The 25,481-nt window shown below is 43.3% G+C and overlaps 1 protein-coding gene across 2 annotated transcripts in view; it reads right to left on the bottom strand.

Moving 5' to 3' along the window:
- Positions 1 to 25,481, bottom strand: part of LOC138630718 (mediator of RNA polymerase II transcription subunit 13-like) — a 73,770-nt gene that overhangs the window by 9,689 nt on the left and 38,600 nt on the right. Inside the window, exons 3-15 of one of the 2 annotated variants that reach the window (XM_069715215.1) lie at positions 18,178 to 18,262; positions 15,387 to 15,470; positions 6,859 to 7,004; positions 5,729 to 5,935; positions 4,653 to 4,817; positions 4,082 to 4,238; positions 3,874 to 3,978; positions 2,957 to 3,613; positions 2,445 to 2,658; positions 1,494 to 1,572; positions 1,288 to 1,409; positions 960 to 1,056; positions 568 to 782 (exon numbers count right to left, since the gene is read on the bottom strand). In XM_069715215.1, coding sequence (XP_069571316.1) covers positions 568 to 782; positions 960 to 1,056; positions 1,288 to 1,409; positions 1,494 to 1,572; positions 2,445 to 2,658; positions 2,957 to 3,613; positions 3,874 to 3,978; positions 4,082 to 4,238; positions 4,653 to 4,817; positions 5,729 to 5,935; positions 6,859 to 7,004; positions 15,387 to 15,470; positions 18,178 to 18,262 — 2,333 coding nt within the window. Of the gene's footprint in view, positions 1 to 567; positions 786 to 959; positions 1,057 to 1,287; positions 1,410 to 1,493; positions 1,573 to 2,444; positions 2,659 to 2,956; positions 3,614 to 3,873; positions 3,979 to 4,081; positions 4,239 to 4,652; positions 4,818 to 5,728; positions 5,936 to 6,858; positions 7,005 to 15,386; positions 15,471 to 18,177; positions 18,263 to 25,481 lie in introns of both variants that reach the window. The other variant, XM_069715214.1, reaches the window with a different exon arrangement.

Raw genomic sequence — 25,481 nt, 5'->3', positions numbered from 1 at the left:
TTATTCATGACATGTTGACAACCAACAACATATCACAAACAACAAAAACATCTATGACAACTTAAGACAATTCTCTCGCCATCGACTGTCGATGCAGTCGAGTCTGGTATTAAAATGAATTTTTCAGTCCTGTTTGTGCAATATGTTTCACATATCGAGTTATGCTGACAATGCATGTTGTTTGGAGGAACTCGTTTGTGTTAACAAGCAGATGCAGCTAACAGAAGCTAACTGCTACTATAATTAGCATTTCCCAGCCTGCAGTCGGTACAGATGTTTGACTGAGAACACACAGAAAGCTAATTAGCGAATAAGTGAAACGATTCCAACATGATGCCTGACCAGCTGCTCAGTCACTAGTTTCCTGCCAGCCAACAAGTCCTTGTATTCACTTCACCTTGAGGCCAAAATTTAAAGTGGATTTAAATAATTTATAAAAAATCATTTATAAGTCAACTCGTTCAGACTCTTCTGTGTCATTTTCTCAGTTCATGCTTGAATGTAAAGTTGCACATAACTAAACATACTGACGTATACGTGAGATAAATATTTACTACCGCTGCTCACCTTGATATCCTCCTGCCGGGGACTAGCCAGGCCCTCCTCCAGCTCCATCCTATATTCAGTGAACTGGGTGGAGGCTAATGATGGGAGGTGGTCCGCTGCTCCGCTGGGTGCGGGGGGCTCTTGACTCGGGGTGTCACGGTACGTCATGATGGGAGAGAAGGCCGGGTGCTGCTCCAGAGAAGGTGGGGTGGGAAACATCCGCTGGAGATCTGCTACTGCTGAAAGCAGACAGGAAGAGGAGCAGAGAGTAATTTACAGATGTTTAATAGAGTTCAGAAATACTCAAATGAAAATATATTTGTCACATATAAATGATGGCTGTGGTGACTACACATAAAAAGTGTATTTAGACTCCACTAAATTGTATTTCATTCTAAACACTCGTCACTCACTTGATGGATAAGGTACAGCAACTCTTCCTTCTTTCCCAAGAGGGCGCTCTTCTGTCGACACCGGCAGCTTGGTTGATTGCTGATTTGGATAAACAGTCTAAAAAAAAAAATGTACACAATATATCAGAGGGTCAGTTTTATTTAATATAATATGTTGTGGTCCAGAATAGTGAAGCATCAAACATAATGAATGATGAGAAAGTTACACTAAGACCTGATTGTTGGTGTCACTAAACTAGTTCCACAAATGTTACTTTTCTCGTGCTGATTAGAGTGTGTTTGCTAGAAATTCATGCAATGATATAATATGTAAACAATGATGTCTCACCCCCAACTCTTCCTCATCTTCATCAAATATGTTGTCGAGATCAGAGATGTTGACCACGAGATCTTTTTCTCTGGTCAGAGAAGGATTGGCTTTAGCAGCTCCGTCATCCTGACTGGATTCATCTACGACACCAACACACAAACAACGTTAAACCAAAGAGAGTGACTGCGTACAATACGTATATGAGGATGTGATTATGGCCCCACCTGATTTTGGAGCCGAGTTAAAAATGGACATTGCGTCTTTTCCATCAGGCAGTGCACCATTGCTGGTGATTTCTTCTCCCTGGTGGACGAATTAGAGGAAAATGAGAATATTTTCAGTTCAGGCTCAATTTCAACAAAATATAAAGCCAAGAGTCCCTTTTGTGAATAACATGTGTCACACGTGTGCTTTGTAGGGCAAAATCCCAAACCATCCCTTTCTGTGCCGTGGAATAGACTTCACTACAAATTCAAGATTCATTTTCATGTCATAAAATGAACCCTCTGGACTTTTGGCCACAATTCTGTCCGAAATTATATTTTGTGCAAATATTGTGTGCAGTTTTTATATACAGGAGTTAAACCTGTAATATCAGAGATAAACTGTCAGTATTATACTGACATGTTAAGATGAGATTTCAACTTAATGTTAGAAAACATTTCTGATTTACAAATCCAGCAGATTCAGAGCATCATCAGCATTCACTTGGCGTCTCTGGCCACCGAGTACTATTCACTCTATTTAGCTGTTTTTGGTTTGCCGCCACCTCCTGAGGGAAATATCTGGCTCTTTAGCTGCTCACGGCTCCACTATGTTCACCAGCTGGTCACTAACTATGTCTGTTTGCTGCTTGGTGCCGAGCAGGTAGGTTACAGAGGATTCAAGAGGTTTTCTACTGAAAACAGCTGTCTGCTGCAACAAGGTTGATGAAAGCTGTGAGGATTAAAAAAAAAAAAAAAACAGATAAGCTGCTGGCTGAAAAAAATGACATTGAGCTAAGACAGTATAACAAAGCTGCGGAGAACTGCAGGTGGTACTTCTCCGTGGGCTCCTCATTTACAAGCAGTCATGCGATCCATAGTTCATATAAAAGTATTAATTTAAGCCTCATTAGGTTTTTTTCCTGAATCTGGACTAATTACTGCTCTGCGTTTTTAAACTGTGTTACCTACCTTGGCCTTCTTGCTGGGTTCTCGCCCCTGACCCTTTAATCTCTTAGTAGTGGAGAAAGTGTACTCGATGTCTCCTTCCTTGAAGTCGTAGGGATCGTCGCCGCTCTCCCGCAGAGCTTCCACGCCCGGCTGCTGGAGCAGGCCCAGAGTGTGTATGTGGTCCCTCACCCTCTCTTCGGAGATTTTAAATCTCTTGAGAGTTTGTGTGTATAGTCTGAAGGAGGCAAAGAGACAAATGCAGCAGGAGTTTATTCTTCTTTTCTTGTTTACCTTCTTTTATGTCCTCATACGTCCAATTTCTAAAATAACTCCCATTGGACGTGTCACGCACACTACCTGACAATAAATCCCCACTTTATACTGTTTGTTTTATATCTAGTATAAGTCTGGCTCAGGCAGGATTGTCCAATATAACAGAATCTCTTCACCTGTGCTCTTAGCTGCTCTACTCTTAGCTGCCCTCCAGTAAGCACCTCGCATTTTGCTAAACACTGTTATTGTGCGTCTCCTACCTCTTAAGCGGCGCTCCCTCAGTGGTTGTCTCTGTCTTCACTTCCTCCAGTTTATCAGTGGGGAGTTCAGGGGGTCTGAAGTCCGTCTTATCAGTCCGGGGAGTCCTGAAGCCTCTCCACCAGCCAGCCCCATTCTCCCTCTGCCTCAGCAGAGCGGTAAACACAACCGTCTCACTGGTTATCATCCCCAACCCTGAAGCCCCATCTGGACAGACATGCATATCCACAGGTCCATCCAGAACCTCTGGGTCCTGTACCCGGGGGTGTGGGCTGAGAGTGGGAGGAAGCGGAGACATCGGTGAATGGAGAATGGACTCGGGGGCTTTCCTGCCGTTGGAGAGGGGTTTGGGATACTTGCAGCTCGGCAGAGCGCCCAGGGCCTCGATGGGTGGCTCCAGGGCCACGAGGCCTCCGAGCTGGGGCCCTCCGGGCGAGTCCTGCTCCAGAGGGGTCTCCTGCGAGACAGACAGACGATGGTGGAAAGGAAACACAGCTGGTCTCTTGGACTGTTTGTCAGCCTTTTCTGCCTTGTCACTGGTCTTGTGTTTGGGCGGGGCGGGAGGGTATAACGACGGGCCGGAGGACTGAGCGGGGTTGGCACTGGTCTGGGGGTTGGCAGTGGATGTGGTGGTCAGATTCAGCTTCTGCTGCTTTAACCTGCAATAAAGAAAAATTATAATCAACTTAAAAACCTCTAAACAACCTGTTTTAGTGTAAGAAACCCTCTGATGTTGTTCAGTAATGTTTTTAGGACATCTGGACAAATGTAACGACTCTTCCCGGGCAAGTTTTTGAAGACTGTTGATTTAAATTTTCAAATATGCTCAAAGCCTCCATCAACATGAACACGAGGCTCAGACACTGAACACATGAATACAACCCTTTCATGGAACAGCTTGGGTGCAGCTCTGCAGTACCTGGAGCAGCTGCAGGGCGCTCTCGCTCCCAGATCGTTGAAGTCCCACGTGGTCGCTCCGTTTGGCACTTCCTTCCCCGGCGTCACGTCGGTTGGCTGATTCGGTCTGCGGGGAACAAACGGATCAACGAGGGCACCAGCTCAGCTGCATCACTGCACCTCAATAATAATCACGCCAAACACGGGGAATAAACTCAGGTTTGGCTTACATGTGCTGAGGCTGGTTGAGATAGCACTCCCTCCAGGCCTGATGGACCACCTGACAAGTCAGCTTCTTCCCAGAATGCTTTGGGCTGATGCTGGTGATCCCCATGCTGCTGTCCGGTGTCGGCACACTGGAGACCGAGGTCACGAAGCCACTGTCCGCTGAAGAGACGACGGGTGAGACAGGTGTCATGATACCGGACTGAGAAGAGGCTTCTAAAGAACATCTAGATACCATCCTTATGTTTGTAAATTATGGGTCTATAAGGGAAATTTGAGAAAATCTAATTTTAGAAAGCAAAAGAGAAAGATTGAAATTTAGTAGTAGACTGTCAAGTGTAAATTAACTAAACTTCCTCAAGCAACATCATCTTTTAGTGATTAATGTATTATAGATATCCATATGCTTATTTTATGATAAGTAAAAAAAAATATTTAAAAAAAAATCCGTTTCTATATATTAGATGTCATTTATGTGGTTAAAATCCAGATTCCTTTCAGACGACATATTTCCTGTGATGTTTCAACGTTCAGCATAAGGTCCGGCAGGGCGGTGCGTGTTGGTGTCTCTGTTACCGGAGCAGGGCTGCTCCGGTGACGTCGGCGGTGTCAGCGGGACGCTGCAGTGGTTGTGCTCCTTGTTGAGGCCCAGAGCTGCAGGAACAGGTGGAGGCTGCTCCACTGGAAGGTCCCCTTGGGCAATCAGCACGAAAGCAGCTGGGTAGGTCATCCTCACTCCACCTGAGAACACAAAATAAAAAGCAGATTCACTGTTATGAAACTCGAGGACGGCTGCTGTTTACATTTCACTGCAAAGTATTTTGAAATTTTCTAAATTGGGCCCATTTGTAGGAATTAGTTGGAGGAATCAGTGTTTCTGATACATGGCCACAGTGAACAGTATGTGTGTGTGTGTGTGTGTGTGTGTGTGTGTGTGTGTGTGTGTGTGTGTAATCTCTCACCTTACTCACTGCTCATATAAAACACAATCAAATCTAAAATCCCTTCACACTCATTCCTTTAATATCATTTCAGGCTTTCCTCCTTAGATGTAGAAGCCGATGGTATCCAAAGGAGATTTAATTGTAATCAGGTCAAACCAACGCTGTGGGATCAGACTGATTAGACGAAGCTGTTCGAGTGACTCCCCGGGGGTTTTACCTCAACTTCCCTCTCGCTCCGTTCTGTCTGTCCTTCTCTCTCCTCTCCTGCCTTCCAGTCATTTCCCCTTTTACGCTCTCAGATGTGCTGACAGACTGTGAGGATCATTACAGTCGAAGCACCCTATCCACTAATACCTCTGCTCAAACTACCGGGGAGTCTGCATGGAGACCGAGGGTAATCAATGTGATGTTGATCCCTCCCTGTTTGCTTTAGTAGAGCAACGCTGCTGTGGTCTAATGTGTTTATTCATTGCTGTTCTCTCCTGCAGAGAGATCTGCAGTGTTCTTTAGTATGGACTGCTTTGTGCTAATGTAATAAGATGGACATTGATTTCATTGTGGACTGACTTCACAGAAAATGTCTCATGTATTTTAATTTTTTTTTTCATAAAGTCGCAAAATTCTTCTTCCGGAGATGCAATTTTCATCACATACACTGCTTTAAATCCCATAGATGTATTTTGTCACTCCTTGTTGCTTCATTCGTACCTACGATGACCTCCACGGCTACATGACAGTTGCGATCGTAGGCCTGGGCTGCTTCTTCTTTTTCCTTCTCTCCACTTCCCTCTTTCTGCTGAAGCACCATGGGGTAGAAGTAGCTCCACTCCTCCATCAGTTTCCGTGCCGCCGGGTCGCTCATCTTGTAGGCCTGACCCGTTAGAGTGCCGCTCAGACCGTACGGACACAGAACCACTGCACACACGAATGAAACCGATCAAATAGATCGGAAGGAGGGAAGATGTAAAGGAAGAAGAGAAATATGATTAATATTCATTTTTCTGTATTTCACTTGTTGCGCAACAGAAACACAGTAAATTAATATTAAATGTGAATTCACAGAAGGTTCCTTTCACTTTGTCCAACGTCACTTTGCTTAATTTACCCTTAAGAGAAGAAGTACTTCGCAAACTACTCGTATGAGATAAGCTGAACGTTCATAAAACCACGGAACATAATGAAGTACATTTACTCAAGTAAAATGTTGAAGTGCTAACTCAGTCATGTGTTTTTATACTTTTACTGCACTCCAGTTTGAAGGATAAAAATGCACTTTAAGTTTACATAATCAGATTTGCTTTAAAATAAAGTATAATTATAGATTTACAAGCCCAAAGTATATAAATATAAAAGTATACTTTTAATCAGCACCACCGACGACAACAGTAAAGTTATTTTTACATATTGATACTTCAGTAATAACAAACTAATAATATTATACTTAATACACTCACAAGACCGAAACCTAACAATAAATTGATCCTATTAACGAACATCTGGGCATCATGATTACATCCATGCAATAAAGCTATTTAGAAACTACTCTGCAGACAGACAGATGTTGATCACTTTCATTTTTCTGGAAAGCAGTCTGTAAAAAGGGAAAGTATAAAAGCTTTTGATAAAAATCAGAGTGCTTCCTCCCCCACTGAGGATCCGCTAACTTAATGTCTGTGATCATGTCCATAATCTAAGGAGAGGGTCAATTTGGTCATTCAAGAGAATTATTTCTATTGTCCATAATCGCCTTTCAAGTTGCACTTCGTTGTCCTCGTGGGATGCATACTGTACATGGTTTTAGTCTTTGTAGTTTTTAGGTCTTGGGTTTGTGGTGTTACCTTGCACCGGTGTGATGGAGGTCTGTGCGAGGCGGATGTGGTGTTCTGTGATGTGGTACGCAGGCTGGTGCTGGGCGATCTCCACGCTAGTGCACACATTGCTCTCCCCGTGGAGGAAGAAGGAGAAGGAACACGACAGGTGTTCACTGGGGGACCGAAGACAGCAGAATTAGATCATGAAAACACAGACAGACGTAAACAGTACAGAAATGTAGTGGTGAATATCTTCTGTGAGCGTTCAGTGAGCCGATCATCGAAACATCTCAGCTTCAGCTTTTACACTACAGGATGAGTTTTCCCTGGAAAACAAATGCTGCGGTCTCTGTCCATTTGAACTACATGTAAATTCACCTACACAACATAAATGATATTCAGATTTAAACTGAATTAAAATGACATTAAATGATGTCAAACTTGAGATTAAATAAACAAAGGGATCAGATCTGTTGAAAAACAAATATAAAACATGTCTTTCAGGTCACTGGATGACGCATCATGAGAGCTTTTCTCCAAACAGCAATTTAGAGATCACACTCAGATGTGCCTTGCTAAGCTCCTCCTTCATTGATCATCTTCATCAGTTCCCACATATGCTCCTTATTGCAGGTATAAATCCTCATTTGCTTATGACTGATTGCGATGACTACATGTTTACATATCCGGCGCTCTCTTTATTACACAGCCTGGGCACAGTTCATCATGCATTGCTGTTTTTCTTAATCACAGAGGAGTAATTGTTGGGGTCTTACTGCAATCTATATACCAGTGGGCGGGCTGGACATCATTAACTACTTAGACAGCCTCACTGATGTATATTTTTAATCTATAAACCTTCTTGCTACCTTGGTTTAAATATATCAGACTGACAATAAAGTCCGCAGCTACTGTAATCTCTTTGTGATTACCCTGCTGCCTATGCAATATCTCCTTTGCCCTGAGGGAGCCGGACCTTCATTTGAGCTGTAATGGATCATCAAATTCAATAAGATGGCCAGTTCCACAGTCACTCACGGGCAGAACTAAACAGCCTACAGGGAGACACATATTGTGGCTTCGACACAACGTCCTCCAGATGGCGCTGAATGCATCCAAAGAGAATGTTTCTGCTTCATAAACATTCCTGATGCTCCCAAGGAGAAAAAGAAAAAAAAAAAGAAAGCATACCCTCATAACAGCAGGTGGTTTGAACACAGGTCTGCACAATCACAGGAGGAAGAGCAGCACTAAAGCGCATACATATGCATGCAGAAGCCTGCGACAAACTGGCACACGAGCACATGTCGCCTTCACACCGACAGGCGCTGCCCCCCCCCCACCATCCCACCCCCTACCCCCCCACCCCCCCCCACACACACACAGCACTAGTCCATCATCTCTGCAATTCACATCTCCACAACACATGAGTCAAAATGCTTTCAATGTCACTGCCCTCCAACCTTGTCCTCAGTGCATCATTCCACCATATGAAGAGCTATATATAGCTGCATGGGGAAGCTCAAAGAAACAGCTGCAAGTCCGGAGCAGCAGTGAAGCTAACGGCCACACAAACATATACATAAACAACCACAATGAATATTTAAGGATCTTTAGCATTTCTTTTGTCACGTGCTTTAATTATCTTCTGAATGTGCTTTATTCTTAATCAAGTCATAAACCTGCATGAAGACATCAATCTTTAAGGTTAGTTTGTTTGTTTTTGAGGGGTTTTTCAGCAGCTGATTGATTGATTGACGAGTTAGTTGACTGCCTGTTTGCTTTTCTGTATTTCTCAATGTTAAAAAGCCCACACAAATATTTCTCATGTTGATAATCCTGTTTATGTTGTTGCATATTTATATGAGATGTGTGAGTACTGATCAGCGCTGATGTGTGGATAAAAACACGACTCCCTTAAGGCCGCTCGGAAACAGCTCCGGCTAAATAGCGGAGAATCACTGCTGGAAATCATCTCTATGTTCATCCTTCTTTCTGTGTTAAACTCAGACAGCAATCCAACAGAATTAAGGGCTGGAAACTAAATATTTCAGGTGCAATTACTGTATGCTGATAATTAACTGTTCACATTGATACCTGAAATATAAACACTGTTACAAAGCAAAGTAAACAAAAATGGCTACTAATGAAAATTATTTAAGTAATTTAATATTTTTTTTGGGGGGGGAAGAGGGAGGAGGCAATTTTTAGTTGAGCAAACAATTAGAATTAATAAACGATTATCAAGCAGTCAGTCCAAACCAATACCTAATGTGCAACAATTAGGACGTAAGATCTACTTAAAGTGCAATAAAGTGCAACGACATGCAAGTCAGGGAAAAGCAGAAGTACAAAAAGAGCATCAAACTGTGGGCTGACGCAGCCGGGAGATTGATGCTCGCTGTCCTTTTACAAAGGGCATTTTCCTGCACAGTAAGCGGGTGTGAGTGTGTGGACACACTGGGCTCCTTGCATCCTCTGGGGCATGCGTGTAGTCGGCAGGCGTGTGTGTGTGTGTGTGTGTGTGTGTGTGTGTGTGTGTGTGTGTGTGTGTGTGTGTGTGTGTGTGTGTGTGTGTGTGTGTGTGTGTGTGTGTGTGTGTGTGTGTGGTGGACAGAGATGTGAGGCAGCTGTGTGTGCTGGGCTGTATGAGTACAGGTATTAATAAATGAAGAGGAGTGATGGCTGAGACTTGCCTAAGGGCTGACAGTACAGGAGAGAGATAGAGAGAGGAGACAGAGGGGAGGTGGGAGGGAGGGAGGGAGGGGGGAGGAGGGGAGGCTGAGAAAAAAGAAGCAAGAGTGTGAGGAGGAAGAAAGAAAAGACAGCAAGAGAAGAACATGGACACAGAGTGAATTAAGGACTTGCACGAATATGATTGAGACAAAAAAGGGAAATGGGAGGATAGAGAGGAGATTAGGAAGACAAGGATAGAGAGACGGTAAAAAAAAAAAAAAAGAGGAGTGAGAGAAAGAGGAGGAAGTGAATAATTCAGTGCCATGCACTGCAATTGCTGCACACATATCGATGAGATCAGAGTTTTAATGGTCGGCTACTGAGCATAATTTTATGGTGAAATCAATCAGCAAATGTAGCGCCAGAGAACACACACACACACACACCACATACTGTCAGTGTGTGTGTCGACTTCATCTGGTTTTATATCTACAGTATGTGCCGAAGCTTATATGATCGAATTAACAGCATTAATTTAATTGGATTTATTGTATCACACGTGCCGCTGCGAATACGTGCACATAAAGCCGCAGCTCCAACAACAGGTGAACACACGCATGTACACGGCATCCATGTTTGAACGCCGCTGACAAACAGGGAAAAAGGCCCGTGTCGGGTTCGTACGACGACACGTGTCTTTTCACCCCGTCACAACGCTACCAGCCACCCAGCAGGGGGGCTGCTTAACGCCCGACATGCATCGTGGACTTGACACGGAAGCATCTGTGTGAACCATCACATGCACACAAAATAACAACGGTTATCTCGGTTGCGCTCATGTCAAACCCGGCGAGAAAAAAGATAAAGCAAGATTAGATTAAAGGAGATAGAGAGCAATGAACAGTAAAACAACCATGTGCAAGACACACAAAGCTTCTATTTCCTCTCTTAGAGGGATCTAAAGCCCATTATGTGATAACTGGGTTGAGCTCATTAACTATAGTCATGTGCACTAAGCAGGCAGGATGGCATTTTCTTAAAATTCTCTCAAATCTGGGGGATTAATCTGCACCTAAAATGTTCTTTCTGCCACCACAGCAGCACTATTGTGAGTTATCTTCTTCCCTCTAGCTGTCTTACCCTTCCTACACAATCACATCTCCTGGAAACAACAGCACTCCTCTGGTGTGGACCAACGTAGAGGATGTTTACACTCTTGTATGCTCTCGTGAGCATCGTGTCTCCACACGCTCCAAAAGTCCTGCACGGCCACAGTTTGGTGAATTGTTGAATTTATTCCATACAAACAAATCCTGCCAATCCCACCTGACTTTCACGAGACGCTCAGGCTTGTGCGAGCTGTGTGCGAATGCTGCGTGTACACATAACACACACCGCTATTAAAGTAGCATAAAGGGAGGGGGGTGCAGTAAGTTTGATGTATTATTCAGTGGCCCCCAGTGAGTGCTTTTAGCCAGTGTTGCTATCACAATGTTTGTGTGCAAACAATGCTCCAACTGTTTGCATGAATTCACGACAAAAAAGTGGCAAAAAAGGACGCAAACTGTGCAAACTCACGCCTATTGTATTACAAACAAGGACGGAGAAAAATACCCGTCTGCTGGAAATGAAATTTGATTTATTGTAGTCCAGAAAAATAGCAGAGAATGACAGTGAATGCTTGTCCCACAGAAGAAATGCTGCCAAATGGAAACCTCAGTAAGAACATCAATGCAAGCTACCACAGGCTTTTACTTCATATCTGTGGTCCTAATTAAAAAGAGGAAAAGGATCTGGCAGTAGGTTGTTGCTGTGATGTATCACCATCCTCCCTATTGATCGGTATGGTTTTGTTCCTCCTCCTTCTCTGTCTCTCTCACAAACTCTCAGTGGCTTCTCACCTGGTCATATTAGAAATCTGGGAGATAGAGCGTCACATGTTCTCAGATTTTTATTTCTTTCTTTATTTTTGCCTCTAGGGAGACCATGCGCATGCAAAGAACATGCTTCAAAGGAGAAAATGCAAATAGCTCAGTAATAGAAATAATTAACAAGCGTTCCTTTGACTGAAAAGACAGAAATGTTGGACTTTAATATTAACAATTTACTTTAATCACGTAGTTAATTTTTAAAAAGATGAAATGACATTATGACAGCTACTAGCAGTCTCATTCCTCTGTAGCACATTCATATTTGTATGACTCACTGTACATATAGTCAATCAAATGAGCCACTGTGAAGACCTTTAGCTTTTGTATAAAAATACAGTGGAAGATATTTCTGTAAAAGCCTTTTCACTGCTGATGGAAGGAAGGTTACAGTAATAGTCAAATTTATCAGTGACTTCTAAAGTGGTGTTGTGATTTTCATTGTTATTTTTGTATTAAACCCTGCCAGTCCACCAGGCTGCCGTTCACTCAGCCAGCAACTCCTTATCCATCTAGTCTGCCTGTCATTGCACAAGAGTCCATCCAACAATCAGCTAATCGAAGGGGTATTTTTCTCATCAGTCACCTTTATAACCTGTCAAATGAAAAATCAGCTGGTCCTTTATTATGCCGTATCTAGGATCTGACACCTTTCACCCATTGGTAATTTAAATTTCTTTTTTGACATTTTTATACAAGTCTGTATTTATGCAAGCCTCAAGGTCTTGAATTTTATCCTTTTGAAATCCACCAAAATTACACATTCGCATAATTTTGCACACAACAGTGATTGAAGACAAACATTGTGTGACTTTTGTTCTCATTGCAACTGCGACTTCTAGTGTTTTTGAGCCCCTGAAAGCACCGAGGGAAAGAAACATACCGATATGAGCAAAATTAGGTCAGTTGGCAATTTTTTTTACCGGCTCAATATTTATATCTTTTCTTGTTTTGGTTTTGTACATGCCCTCTTGTGGTTCCCTCTTCTCCTGCACATATCTATTTACTATGACATTTAAATTGTGCAAACACATAAAAAATAAACCATCTTAACATAAGTGAATTGAACATACAGGTCTAAATGGAGCCAGTACTTGTTGTTTAAATGTGGAGTATGTAGAGCAATAGTGGGAAGAAAAGAGTGAATGTTTTTCAGGGTTTTTTTTCTCAGGAGATTGTTTGACCTTGTGATGTGGCCTAACACCAAATGTCTGTTGCCTAGGTGATGGCTAATATCTCAATGTCATTCCTCTCTGAGGAGAGGGGAGGAGAGGAGAGGAGGACTTGTAGTGAACCGTTAGTGCAGGTAAGGATTTCTGAGATTTAAAAAAACAAGTAGTTTAAACAGGCTGTACAGCTCGTTTCTGCTTTTGTATGAGAGAAAAGCTCAGCTACACTAAAACATGAACATTATTTATGGACGAGTATTTGGCCATTGGCGAAATAGAAGCGCCGATATGAGCAAACATGTGTGTACTGTACTTGGCATGCATAGAATTGACTGAACTAATGAGAGAGACAGACTAATACATCCATTCAGCCATCTATGGTAATGATTAATTTACGACCCCCCCTCCCTCCCCCCACCCGCCTCCCCCTCTCGTGCTCTCTCTGTTTCCCTGTAACTCTCTCACATGCTCCCCTCAGCGTCTGATGCAATGCGTTACCAACCCAGAGTGCTTCCCTCCCATTCAGACACAAAGAGAGCAGGAGTGTTGGGTTTGAGGGGGGGGGGGGGGTAGTGGGGGGGGACAGATGGGGGTGGGGGGGAGGGGGGGTTGGGGAATCTTCTCCTGGATGTACCAATCCCCGCTGCACCCCGGGGACTCATACGAGATAAACACCAGATAAGCCTGACAAAGGCAGCGGTGCCAAGGCACAGGAGTTGGCATGAGTGAGGGAGCATGGCATGGATATTGGCACCAAAGCGCCCCCTGTTGGGGATAAGAGGCACAACGTGGGAGTGAAGAAGAGACAAAGGAGGTGGTTAAAGCTGAGGCAGGAGGTCATTGTATGCCTAACTGAGCAATGTTCCCTCGTGGCATGAAAACACTGATGGCCAGCGATCTGCTGAATTCTTTAGACTCAGACTGTCCGCTGTGGGAACGAGGCAGGATCGGTCCAGCAGGGGGCGCACGAGCTGACAGCTTATTTAGTCAGAGCTGTTCATACCAGGAGGAATTGTGTGACATCCAAATGTTTCTCTCTCTCACACACACACACACACACACACACACACACACACACACACACACACACACACACACACACACACACACACACACACACACACACACACACACACACACACACACACACACACACACACACACACACACACCATTTCTGAAAGAGAACACTCAGCATGTGTCTCTATGAATCCTCACTGAGGGCACGGTGTCCTCACACTTACCACACAAAAGTTATTCATCCCCAATCCTCCTTTACTTTTAATATCTATCCTAATTTTCCTCCTGATTTTAATCACCTCTGATCATCGCTGCTCAACTCCCAGTATTTTGCGCTGTCGGTTATATTTGGTCACATTTTGAATTCTTTCCTTATTCTCTTTAAACTGAAGTCAAACAGGATAGCGCACACAATAAATGCAAAACAAAACGAGAACGATATTATCAATGATAATTAAAACTGGGGGTCACCTTGAGTGTCGGGTACAATGAGGGAAGTTTGGTGTCGCCTACATGTGCAGAATATTAAAGTGTGAAGTGTTAAAAAGACATTAACATCAAAACCATGTCCACACTTACATTTACATAAACTGATGCAGAAACCATTAGAGGTTAGTGTTTGTCCAGGCAGTTGACAAATTAAATGGAAAAACAACATGAAGTGTTTTTGATGTGCTCTTTATGACGCGCTGCGTCCAACTCTCTAAAACTCTACCGGCAGTTTAATGATGGTGGTGGACGGAGTTATCGGACACTAAATCACGTCCTCTTTCAACGACCTAATCGAAGTATCCGCATCAAATATTTGAGTTTACTCGTTTCATCACATGTAGATGCAGCATATGTTGCCATGACGGCACTTTTACAATCACATCAGGCTTCCTCGCAGTATTTCCCAGATGTAATGCAGTAAACGTGACACACACACACACACACACACACACACACACACACACACACACACACACACACACACACACACACACACACACACACACACACACACACACACACACACACACACTCTCGCCTCACTGAGGGACCTCCACAGCTTTCTGGAGCAGGAGTTTCTCAGGGCGTCTCTTAATTTGCGCCACATTTGAATGACAACGAAATGTACAGCTTTTACGGTTAAAACAGCTACAAAGCAAATATTAAACAAATGGGTGATTTTTGCATCTGCTAAGCGATTAAGAAAAACCGATTTCATTCAAATGAGGCGTTTGACAGCTGAGTGGTTTGTCAGGAGTCGGTTACTTCAACGCTGAGCGTTTGAGCGGCGCTACGGCAGCGATGTAAGAAATGCTGCATCCAAAGCTGAAGTGGACACACGGAGCTGAGAGAGGGAACTACAACGGCTGAAGCAACAAGTTGAACCGTCATCACACCCTCTTTCTGCTGCGTTTCAGTCTCTCTGTCTGTCTCCCACACTGCCTACACAGTTAACACAGTGTGACACCAACACACACTCACTCAACAACCCTCCTCTCACCCAGAGAGAGCCGAGAGCTCTCACCTCTCACCACCGTTCACTGCTCTGGGTCTTTGTCTCACACCGTGGACAAGCTGCTGGAACATCAAGGACAGACGACCGAACAAAATCCTCAATCACATGAAAGTCCTTCACGCTGCCGAGCTGTGTCACACTCTGACATCCACACATGTCTCAGAGCTCAACGCGGCTGAATGAGACACCAAACATGACGTCCTGCCGCAACAAGCGAGTCGGTGTGTGCGGGTCGGTGTTGAACGCTCTCCTTACCTGCTGCCCAAAGACTTTTCTTCCAGTTCGTGGGGCTTGAAGAACCACTTGCCGATCCTCACGAACCCCTTATCCATCAAACATCTGCAGCGTTGAAGAGAAGAGGACAGAAAGGGGAGAGAAAGAAAGCCATTCATTCCACGGCAGGAAACGTGTCTCTCATCATGTACAGGAGGAAGATCGATTCAAAGCAACACCTGAACAATGTCGAGCAACAATTAGTATTCGGGAGGTTTTCATCCATCTCGCCGGCTGGTGTCGTGTACGACTGCGTTACATTGCAGACTGATTCTCAATGACGGCTTCCATATTTCTGGCCTTTACAGAAAACAGAATATTTACTTTAACTTGAATTTTTTACAATCTGACTTCATTCTTGCGTCGGCCTCGCTGAAGAGGAGCGAAGTCTAAGATACGCAGTTCATGACAAGTGCACAGGAAGAGGAAAGGTAATCTTCTGCTAATCTGCTCTCCCCAAAGTGGTTTGCACTTTTAAACATTGGTTTCTTTCATCAGATGTAAATGTGATCACGTCGAGGTTCACTTCAGCCGTCAGGCTCCCTGTTTGGCTATCCGACCATCTCCACCTCATCTCAGACTCCTTTCATAGATAAAACGCAGCTCTCTGGGAAGTTTGACTGGTTTCTGTGTGCAGGTGCCAGTGAATTCCCCTCTGAATCCTCTGACCCAGGTCAAGGAATTACAAAATGATCTTATGGAGTCGTCCTCACTCAGCCGGGCTCAGCGGTCCGAAGCTGTCGGCCTCCAGCTCGACCATTTTTGGTGCATTCTTATCAATGTATTTTCTTATCTTACCACGACTTCTCTCGGCACATAAGCTCTCTCTCAATTTTACGAGAGCGTTAACAAAGTAACTTTATTGGATCGGTCACATCGTGGCCTGTATCCAACCCATCTAATAAAGGTCAGCGCTGGTCCCCGATACCAATTTGTCGCGTCTTATCAGCGCATCTGTAGCCGGCCCACTTCACCGGAGACTTTACGAGGACGTACGGTCAGGCAGCCAACAGGGCACCGCATCTAAAGCTGGAAAACCTCCACATCCACGTCCCTCCAGAAGATGCTGCTTCTTGTTGATATTGAAATCAAACCGAATACAACTGAATTCATGCTTGATTGTTAATCCAATATTTTTTTCACAAGTTATGTTCTGGAAGTCTTGCAGCAAATAATGAACTTAATAGTCGTAAATCTGCATTATTTATAATGTAGACTTGCATTCATTGACTTTTTGGGGCCCAGTAGGACATCACAACATGCTGTAAATATAACGGTCATATCATAAACATATAACATCACAACAATGAATGTAAATCCAATGAAAATCTGACATATTTATGGGAGTTTGCAATTCTGGAAAATTCCGATGGTTTCTCTGCTATAAAGTTTCAACCAATAACATTTCAGAGTTTCTATTGACAAAGAATTCTTCTCTTGTAAAGTTCTCTTCTTCTTTACAAGTTGTCTGAGTATTAATAAATTACAATCAGAATTACACATTAATAATAACAAAAAACAACATTCAAAGCCTTAATCGCAATTAAAAATTTGAAGTATGGCGCTGTAGAGTATTGATCATGTTTATTGTTTCTAGTAATGTGACTTATGTTGAGAAGATTTTCCTAAATGTCATTATTATTGTATATGTTCTGTTTCTCATCAGTCCCCATCAGAACCAATCATCACCTTCCATTTTCACATGCTAATCTCTGAGCAGACCACGGCTATGAGGGTAATTTATGTCCACTAATAAATAATAATCAAATAAAATCCATCCAGTTGAAAGCCTGCCGCAGTGTAATAAATAAAAGATATAAATCCAAATCTATAAATGTGGTGTCAGATGTTTCATTTTCTAAACTCAACAAAACATGCGTGCTGTTTGATCAGCTGATTTCCTGGAGGCGGAGTCTCTTCTCGCTGTTATTCTTACTAAAATGTTTTCAAACTGATAAATGAACAGCATGACAGAGCTCTCCTGACTTTTATATACTTTACAGGAGTTATGCTGACAGGAACTCTCGACTCCTGGCGAAGCCAACAACGTTCCTAAAACAACCCGCAGTTCATCTTAATATTCGTCTGCAGTAAAAAAAAAAAAAAAGTTCTTCTTTTCAGTTTGTTAATACATTACTGAAATATTCATACATGCTTGATTGGTGATTCATTCTGATGTTACTTCTGAACAAAAATAAATAACAGTAATATTAAGAGCCTGTGACAGAGGTCGGTTTTACCTGAGCGATATGAAAGAGAAAGTGGAAGTGATCCCTCTAGTGTTGAAATAGTGAGCTATAAAAGGAGTTAGCTTCAAGGTAATAGGAAGGTTAATTCAGCCTGCCCCCTATGATGATCACTGATGCTTAACTTAATAGAGAGCAAATATGTGCTGCTTCACTTAACAGATGGCTCTGACTCAGAAAGGAGAGCTTTGGGTACTTGAGCAAGTGATTCAGCGCTCAGATTATAATTTCATTAAGGTGAAGCTCGTGAAGGAAAACCAGACTGTCCATCAGTTTAACTTAAAAGTTCTTTTGTTTAGTAACTTTTAAAAAGAAAATTATAATTTCATTAAAGAGAGACAGGAAGCAATTATGGGCTGTGGTCCGATGGTATGTTATGTACGTATAACAGATTTAACTAAATTTCGTACTAAAAACTTAGTAAAAGGTTTATAACACACGACTGAAGGTGTTCGCAGTTTTTAAGAGCTAATATGTTATTATTGTGCGTTTGTGTTGTTAGTGTTGTTAGTGTGTGATGCGTTTACCTTTCCAGCAGGTTGTGGATGGCCTTGAACAGGAGGGTCCGGCACTCGTAGGACAGCCCGCACTCCCAAACACCCTCCTCGGCCCCTGAAAAGAAACGGGCAAGAGTTGGAACGTTTTTAATCATTAAAACATATTAAACGAGCCGTTATCTCGACAAGCAGCGATATGAAAACATCTGCTCGGCGATAACAAACAACACGTGGTTCCACGTTGACGACGCGTGTTCGTGGAAAACGCTGTCAAAACGTGCTGATGAAAATAATGTACACATCATAACAGAAATAGAGATGATGATGATGGTGTGTGTGTGTGTGTGTGTGTGTGTGTGTGTGTGTGTGTGTGTGTGTGTGTGTGTGTGTGTGTGTGTGTGTGTGTGTGTGTGTGTGTGTACAGAGGTTGCTGGGCTGTGCAGCTGTCACATTGGCTGCAGCAACAGTCCAGTCAAACCCCATGCAGTTGTCAGCCCCCGTTAGCCGGGGAGTGCGTATCTATACAGGCTGACACACATGCTTGCGTGTTCAGGTTTTTACATGCAAACAGAGTTTTAGCTCAACGCTCTCGCTTTTTTTTTTTTTCCTCCTTTACAATTTAAGTGTCTGAAGACAAATGTGTTAAAATCAACTTTGCCCGAGCGTCTGACGTATCAGCAGCAGGTTCGCAAATGTGTCAAATATGTTGTGATCAATTCTGCTGCCTTCTGATTTCTTTAAATGCCCCCCTTCCCCCCCCCTTACCCCCATCACCCCCTTCCCCTCCCCTCCCCGTTACCCCCCCCCCCCCGCCCATTGCCTTCTTCCCAAAAAGAAGACACACTGACAAACGCACACACTGCGGCCAGTTAACAGTGTTTCTCTTTGTTCTTTGCCATATACCTGCAGGGCTGCTGGGAGAACTGGAGGATTGTGGGTGGGTGTTGTGTTTGCTTATAGGGTGGTGGCAAACAAACCGAGCATCACAGAAATACACAAAAAAAAACAAAAAAAAGGAATGAGAGGCAGAGGCAGATCGCCTGGGGGATGGGTGGCGTAGACCCAGTACAGGTTTCCTCTTTCCTCCTCCGTCTGCTATTTTATCTCCTCCCTGATTTTCTTTTGTGTGTGTGTGTGTGTGTGTGTGTGTATTCCTTTCTCCTCTTCTGTTGCTTTGTTGATATTTCCCTCGTTTTTTTTTTCCTCCTTCTTCTTCATACCAGAGTGAATGAAATTTCCTTACTCGCCAGAATTACCCTGTAACCATGGAAACGCTGGCGGTGAGAACATGGCGCCCTGGCATTCAATTTCAACACTGGTCCCTCCCGCCCCTCGCCCTCCCTCCTTCTCGTCCTTCCTCTGTTCTATTGCTTCCAACACCCCTCCGCCCACCACCACCCCCCACGCCCTCCCTGCCTTCACCCCCTCCCACCCGCCCCTCATTTACTCCTGCTTCAGGGCTCAGACAGGAAGCTCGCTCTAGCCAGCTCCTCTACAGAGGGGAGAGATAGAGCACCATGAGCAGAATGCCAAGTCTCCAGCAAATCCAGCTCATTAGCTCTCACTGTCTCCGTATCTGCTTCTTCTTCCTGCTCTTTAAATACAAAAAAAATTATAATTATCACCCAACTTTTTTTTTTTTTTTACACTCCAACTCTGCCAATCCTCTCCAAGCCATGTCCCCTCATGACCAGCTCCACCGCATGCTCCTGACCCCTATTACTCCAAAACTATGTCACTGACTCCACAACCTCGCATCCTTCCTGCGCTTCCACCCAGAAGTCGAGAAAACTGAACCACACGCACCTCCGAGGAGACTCGACGCGAACGTCTCCACGTTGGCTCTCCTAATTCCTGCATTTGATTTTCGAAGCTTTGCCCTGAAAGAGACGGCACGACGTGTCGAACAAATCCCGACAGCGGTAGCAGCATCTACTTAGCTGCCTGAAAACACGCAATCCACATTAGACGCTCATGTTTATAGTGTAGTTGTCAAAGAGCCAGCTCACTGCACCATATCAACACAAGGTGTGACAAATCACTGCTGCAAGAAAACAAGGTCAGGCAGCCGCACCAGCGTGTGCACACAACTCCACACGATCATTATAAATACAGAAAGTGGAGTGTGAAATAAAACAATGATCTGATATATTAAAGCGGCGGTATCCGAAAGGGATGCGAGAGGCATATACTCAGAGAAAACGCCATGAAACTGTCATTTCACCGACGAGCAGGACTGTAACACGTCTGGAGCTTTTACTGCCTGTTAATCAGAGGAGGAACACAGATGGCCCAAGGGAGAAGCAACGCTGCAGACACTAAATGCACAGCTAAGTGCAATAGGGCTTTACGGCATCGCGATATATCATTCATCACAGGCTGAGCTACAGGGAACTGCATCATGCCTGAAAGATTTTAAAGGAACTGGATCTAATCAACCTCAGTCTCCATTCAATTAAACCGGAAGCTCATCATTTTTGGATTTATTGAGTTTAACTGATAAATAGTCTGGGTTTTTTTTTGTGGTTTTTTTTTAAAGAAGCAGATCTGTTAAACTGATATTTTAAAGACAGATTTTAAGTCCCACACTGACCCAGAAGTTATGCAACCTTATAAAGAAGAAAAGACAATTGGAACAGTTGATTATGTGATTATGTGAAAAAGCACAGTCATTTGTTTCAGGGCAATGAATAATGATTATTTTCACTATTGATTAAACTGCTGATTGTTTTCTCAATTGATCAATTCATCTTTAAGCCTATAAAATGTTTAGTAGTGAAAATAATGAGAAAATTGTAATTTCTCCAAACCCACGGTGATGTTATTGGACATTTATTATGAGAGCAACAAGAAGAATACATCTTGTTAGAACCATGCAGGGATGGAGTTTATCATTATTTTCTTTACCAATAATTGATGATAACGACTTGAAAGAAACGACTTCAAGTGTTTAGTTTTGTGTGACCAACCGTACAAAACTCAATCATGCTGAATTAAATACAACGTAAGACATAAAAAAGAAAGACGTGACCTTAAATAAAAATGACCCGACACATCGATAGTTATTTAATGTGGATCAACTAATCAATAAATCCACTGCTACAGATGTGTGCTCACTTTTCATGCAAGCGTGTGTGTAACTAAATACTGACTCCCAAAGTGCCCTCACACACAAGCCAGCGCTGTGTGTGTGTGTGTGTGTGTGTGTGTGTGTGTGTGTGTGTGTGTGTGTGTGTGTGTGTGTGTGTGTGTGTGTGTGTGTGTGTGTGTGTGTGTGTGTGTGTAGTGAGGTAACGTCCCCACAAATACATGTTTATTTAAAATGCCCCCCCCCCCCCACCCCGCCCCCGTGCCACAATGCTCTTAACCGCCGCGCCACCCCGAACACAAACAAGCAGTGATGGAACTGGGTCGCCACTTCCTCGCTCTCTTTATTTCCACCTCTGTTTTTTCCTCTTGCGTATCTAACCCCGGCTCCCCACCTCCGTTTGTCCCTCTCTCTTTTCCCTGTGTGCCCCCCTCCCCCTCCCTCCACCTGTGTTGGTCTCACGCCACCAGAGGGACTGACCGCTCACCACCACAACATTGTGCTAACAAACACAAGGACGATATTGATCTGAAACGGGTGGGGGTGGGGGGTGGGGTGTGTGGGTGGGGGGTGGGGGGCGAGAGTTGAGCTGTGACAACACTCTGTCTCGTACATGATGACCCCTCTCCACACATTTCCTTCCTCCTCTCTGCCTCTCTCTCATTTGTTCATTTGTCTCGGATCAATAGCGCCAGCAGTTCTGGCGTCCAGTGGCGTCTCTGCAGCGTGCACGCTACCGAGCTACCGATGGGCGATGTGTGTAGACGTGCTCCATTTCACACAAACCCACACTGCCACTTTTCTAATTAGCTGCCCTGCCGAATGTCTGAGAAGAGGTTGGTCTCTGTTTGCTGTCTCTGTGTGTGTGTGTGTGTGTGTGTGTGTGTGTGTGTGTGTGTGTGTGTGTGTGTGTGTGTGTGTGTGTGTGTGTGTGTGTGTGTGTGTGTGTGTGTGTGTGTGTGTGTGTGTGTGTGTATCAGTATGTAGTGCTTGCCTATGCAAGGCAACACAGCTTAGTGTGCTTATGTGCTTTTATTAATCAGAGAGAGAGAAACATTACAAGGCCGCACAGATGGGTAGAAAGTGCAACAGAAGAAAAGAGTGGCACCGAGGGAAAGAGGGATAATGACGATAATGATACGTCTCCAAATGGATGAATTCATACATGGGTCGACACGTTTATTTTTAGGTAGGTAGGTAGGTAGGTATATACTTTATTAATCCCCGAGGGGAAATTTATTATCACAGATTACAAAGGACAAATGGAGCCCATCTACGAATGTGTGTCGGAAATAATCATCTGAACATCAACTCTAAATCAAAATTTTACAATATTTACCAACTTTTGAAATCGCGTGGTAAAAAGTTAAACTAGAATTCCTCCCTCCTCACTATTTTTTAGCATTTCAGTAAACTAAATCATTTTAAACCGACTGATTGGACTGCAGATACTTTAGCCTGTTTGCAAGAAGTATTTCAAAGTTATTATTTGTATTTAGACAACCTATAATCCACAGCAGCAACGTAAAGACTGACGCCAATCTCCACAAACCTCAAACACCACAGCCTACACACAACCAGTGGTGGAACATCATGCGAGCACCGCAGGAGAGACAATCACACAATCACACGCCTGGAAATATGCTGGTGTCATGTAGAGCTCACGCTGCATGAACCCCCCGAGGAGATGGACGAAGTCGAAAGATGTCATAAAAATTAAAAAGGCCATAAAAGGCGAGAGTCTGAATTACAAAGAACATCAGCACATACAGCAGTCGAGTCACCTGATCAAATATATTGTCCAACCTTTCAGATTTTGCTGTATTGCCACAGTTCAGACAAACCTGAATTTAAATTAGAACTTTTTTTTTAATAAAAACATTTTCATTTTGTTGTTCATTTATTGATTTACATATTCAGACAGTTTGTGACATTTAAAAGCAGGTTTTCTATCTCGGTTTTTTTTTTTTTTTTTTTTTTAATCTCTTGTCATCTGCATTCTTCACATAAAGTGAATATTACAACTAATAACAGGTGTTTGTGTGAAATGAGGCAGTTTGTAAACAGCAAACGTCTAACAGGGTTAATTCTATATTTAACACACACATGGGCATCACAACCAGGAAAACAATAGTGTGCAGGGAGAAGCGAGAGGCCTCGAGGGATCACTACTTACAGCCTTCACCTGCACAGTAATAGTAGTTCACCGTCTTGGTGCTGGCTGTTAATATTGCATTAATGTGGTGCCGAGCCTGAGTTGATGTAACTTTAGGCCCTCAATACAAAGCAGGCACTGCACTGCACGTCCTAAAGACACAAAACAAAACCACCTGACAGGACGGCTCGTTCTCCACGGCAGGAAGTTTTGCTTAAAGTCAGGATGTGAGCATCTTTGTAAGGAACCTCGAAGTGAGTTTCAATCAGGTAATAAAAAAAAAAAAGAAAACACGGTTTGGTTCTCACTGAAATCCAGCTGGAAGTAATATGTGGCTGTTCTGCAATTACAAAGTTTATACAAAAATCTTTTAACAGTTTATTTATTTCATATATTCTTTCGCAGGCAGTTAGAACCGGTCGGGATTTGATTTTGACCCGATTCATTCGGACTGCTCTGCTGTAATCTGTGTTGTACTCATCTTTGTTCTCTTCACGTTTTATAGCCTTTTTTTTTTTAATTTTTTTTTTTTTTTTAAAGCACTTTGACAATTTGAGTTTGAAAAGGTGCAATGAAATTAACTTCCTGCTTCAAACAGCTAAATCATTCTGTAGATTGTGTGCTGTTTTTACTGTGAAGTGTGACTGAACTTATTATTCAGGAACTTCACCTCCATTTCATCAACAAATCTGCTTTTAATTTCGCTTCTGTTTTTGGCTGTGGTTGTAGTTTGAGGTGTGGCAGGCAAAACTTTAGCATGGGAAATCACACACACACACACACACACACACACACACACACACACACACACACACACACACACACACACACACACACACACACACACACACACACACACACACACACACACACACACACACTGTCCAGATCCACTCCTGTAGATGTGTCCTGTTGTCCCCTCACAGTCTAGTTGCTGAAGCATCTGTTGCTATGTCAACACTCAAAACTGATCTTTAATTATAAAACTGAGATATGTTGCTGTAATGAGACCAAAATGATGAAAGACACCTTGAGCATCACCTTGCAATTATATCCAGTCCTCTTTTGTGGGCAATAACAACGGGAAGAGGAACTCAGCCCTGTGAGCTACATCATCCCACATAGCGAATAACAAAACAGGGATTTTTCTCACGCTAGACATGCTAATCGTAGTATAATTAAAAAAAACTGACAGTGTTTTTTTATGTCGTTTCTTCTCAGCGTGAATTTGACAGTATGGCTGCCTTACGTAACACCGTGAGCTTTGTGCTCTGTAGCAGCAGCTACTTCTTTTCTTGAACCCACTCTCTCTGTAGCTGTTCACATCGGTGGGAAAAATAAAGACGTGTGAAGTTTAGGTAGAAAGAAAACCTGCGTATGTTCGTGTCTCTGTAGTAAATATCTATTACACCTGTTGATTTTATTGTTTTCAATCACAAGCTGGGTCATGAGAAACTTAATAAATTAAGGGATCAGATGAGGTGGGATAAACAATAACATGTGACATCAACAGCATGAAGCCTTTTATTCAGTGGTCTAAAAATATCCGGTACCACCGGCCGTACTGTTTAAATCGCATTAAGATGTCTGTATTCACGGCCTTTACTGAAAGCTTTACACATGCAGGAGTAGAAGTGTTTTTGATGAAGCTGTTATGTAATACGCTTGTTGGAACAGAAGCTTGAAACGGAGCAGTGGTTGCTGAGGTGAGTATTCAAAAGTGTTTTTGAAATGAAATGAAATCTAGCCAGAGCTGATCCATCAAAGACCAGTCTGCTCGTTTCCTTAGATACTGCATGTCAGTCAGGCTGCTTTAAATATCCACTCGGGTAAGTGCATTTACTCACACAGCCATATTCACAGTGTAACATTTAATTTTGCATAAGAACAAAGAAAGGGACATATTTCTTTTCTTCCACCTCGTCGCAGCCTCTCCCCTGAACTCTCCACCACGCTCATTCTCACGCTCATTCTCACGCTCTATTGACACCATTTTCCAAAACTTTGCAGCGACACCTGTCAAACTCGAGCGCACAGATCGTCTGCCACGTCTCCAAACACAACACCGGCATCGCAGAACTCAGAGGGAAG

Source organism: Brachyistius frenatus, unplaced genomic scaffold (genome assembly GCF_029030835.1).
Source record: "Brachyistius frenatus isolate BFR_SWC_R1_liver_20210118 unplaced genomic scaffold, ASM2903083v1 Contig_140, whole genome shotgun sequence".
Lineage (NCBI taxonomy): Eukaryota > Metazoa > Chordata > Actinopteri > Embiotocidae > Brachyistius > Brachyistius frenatus.
The sequence above is the reverse complement of the archived record's forward strand: the minus strand, read 5'-3'. Positions and strand labels throughout refer to the sequence as shown.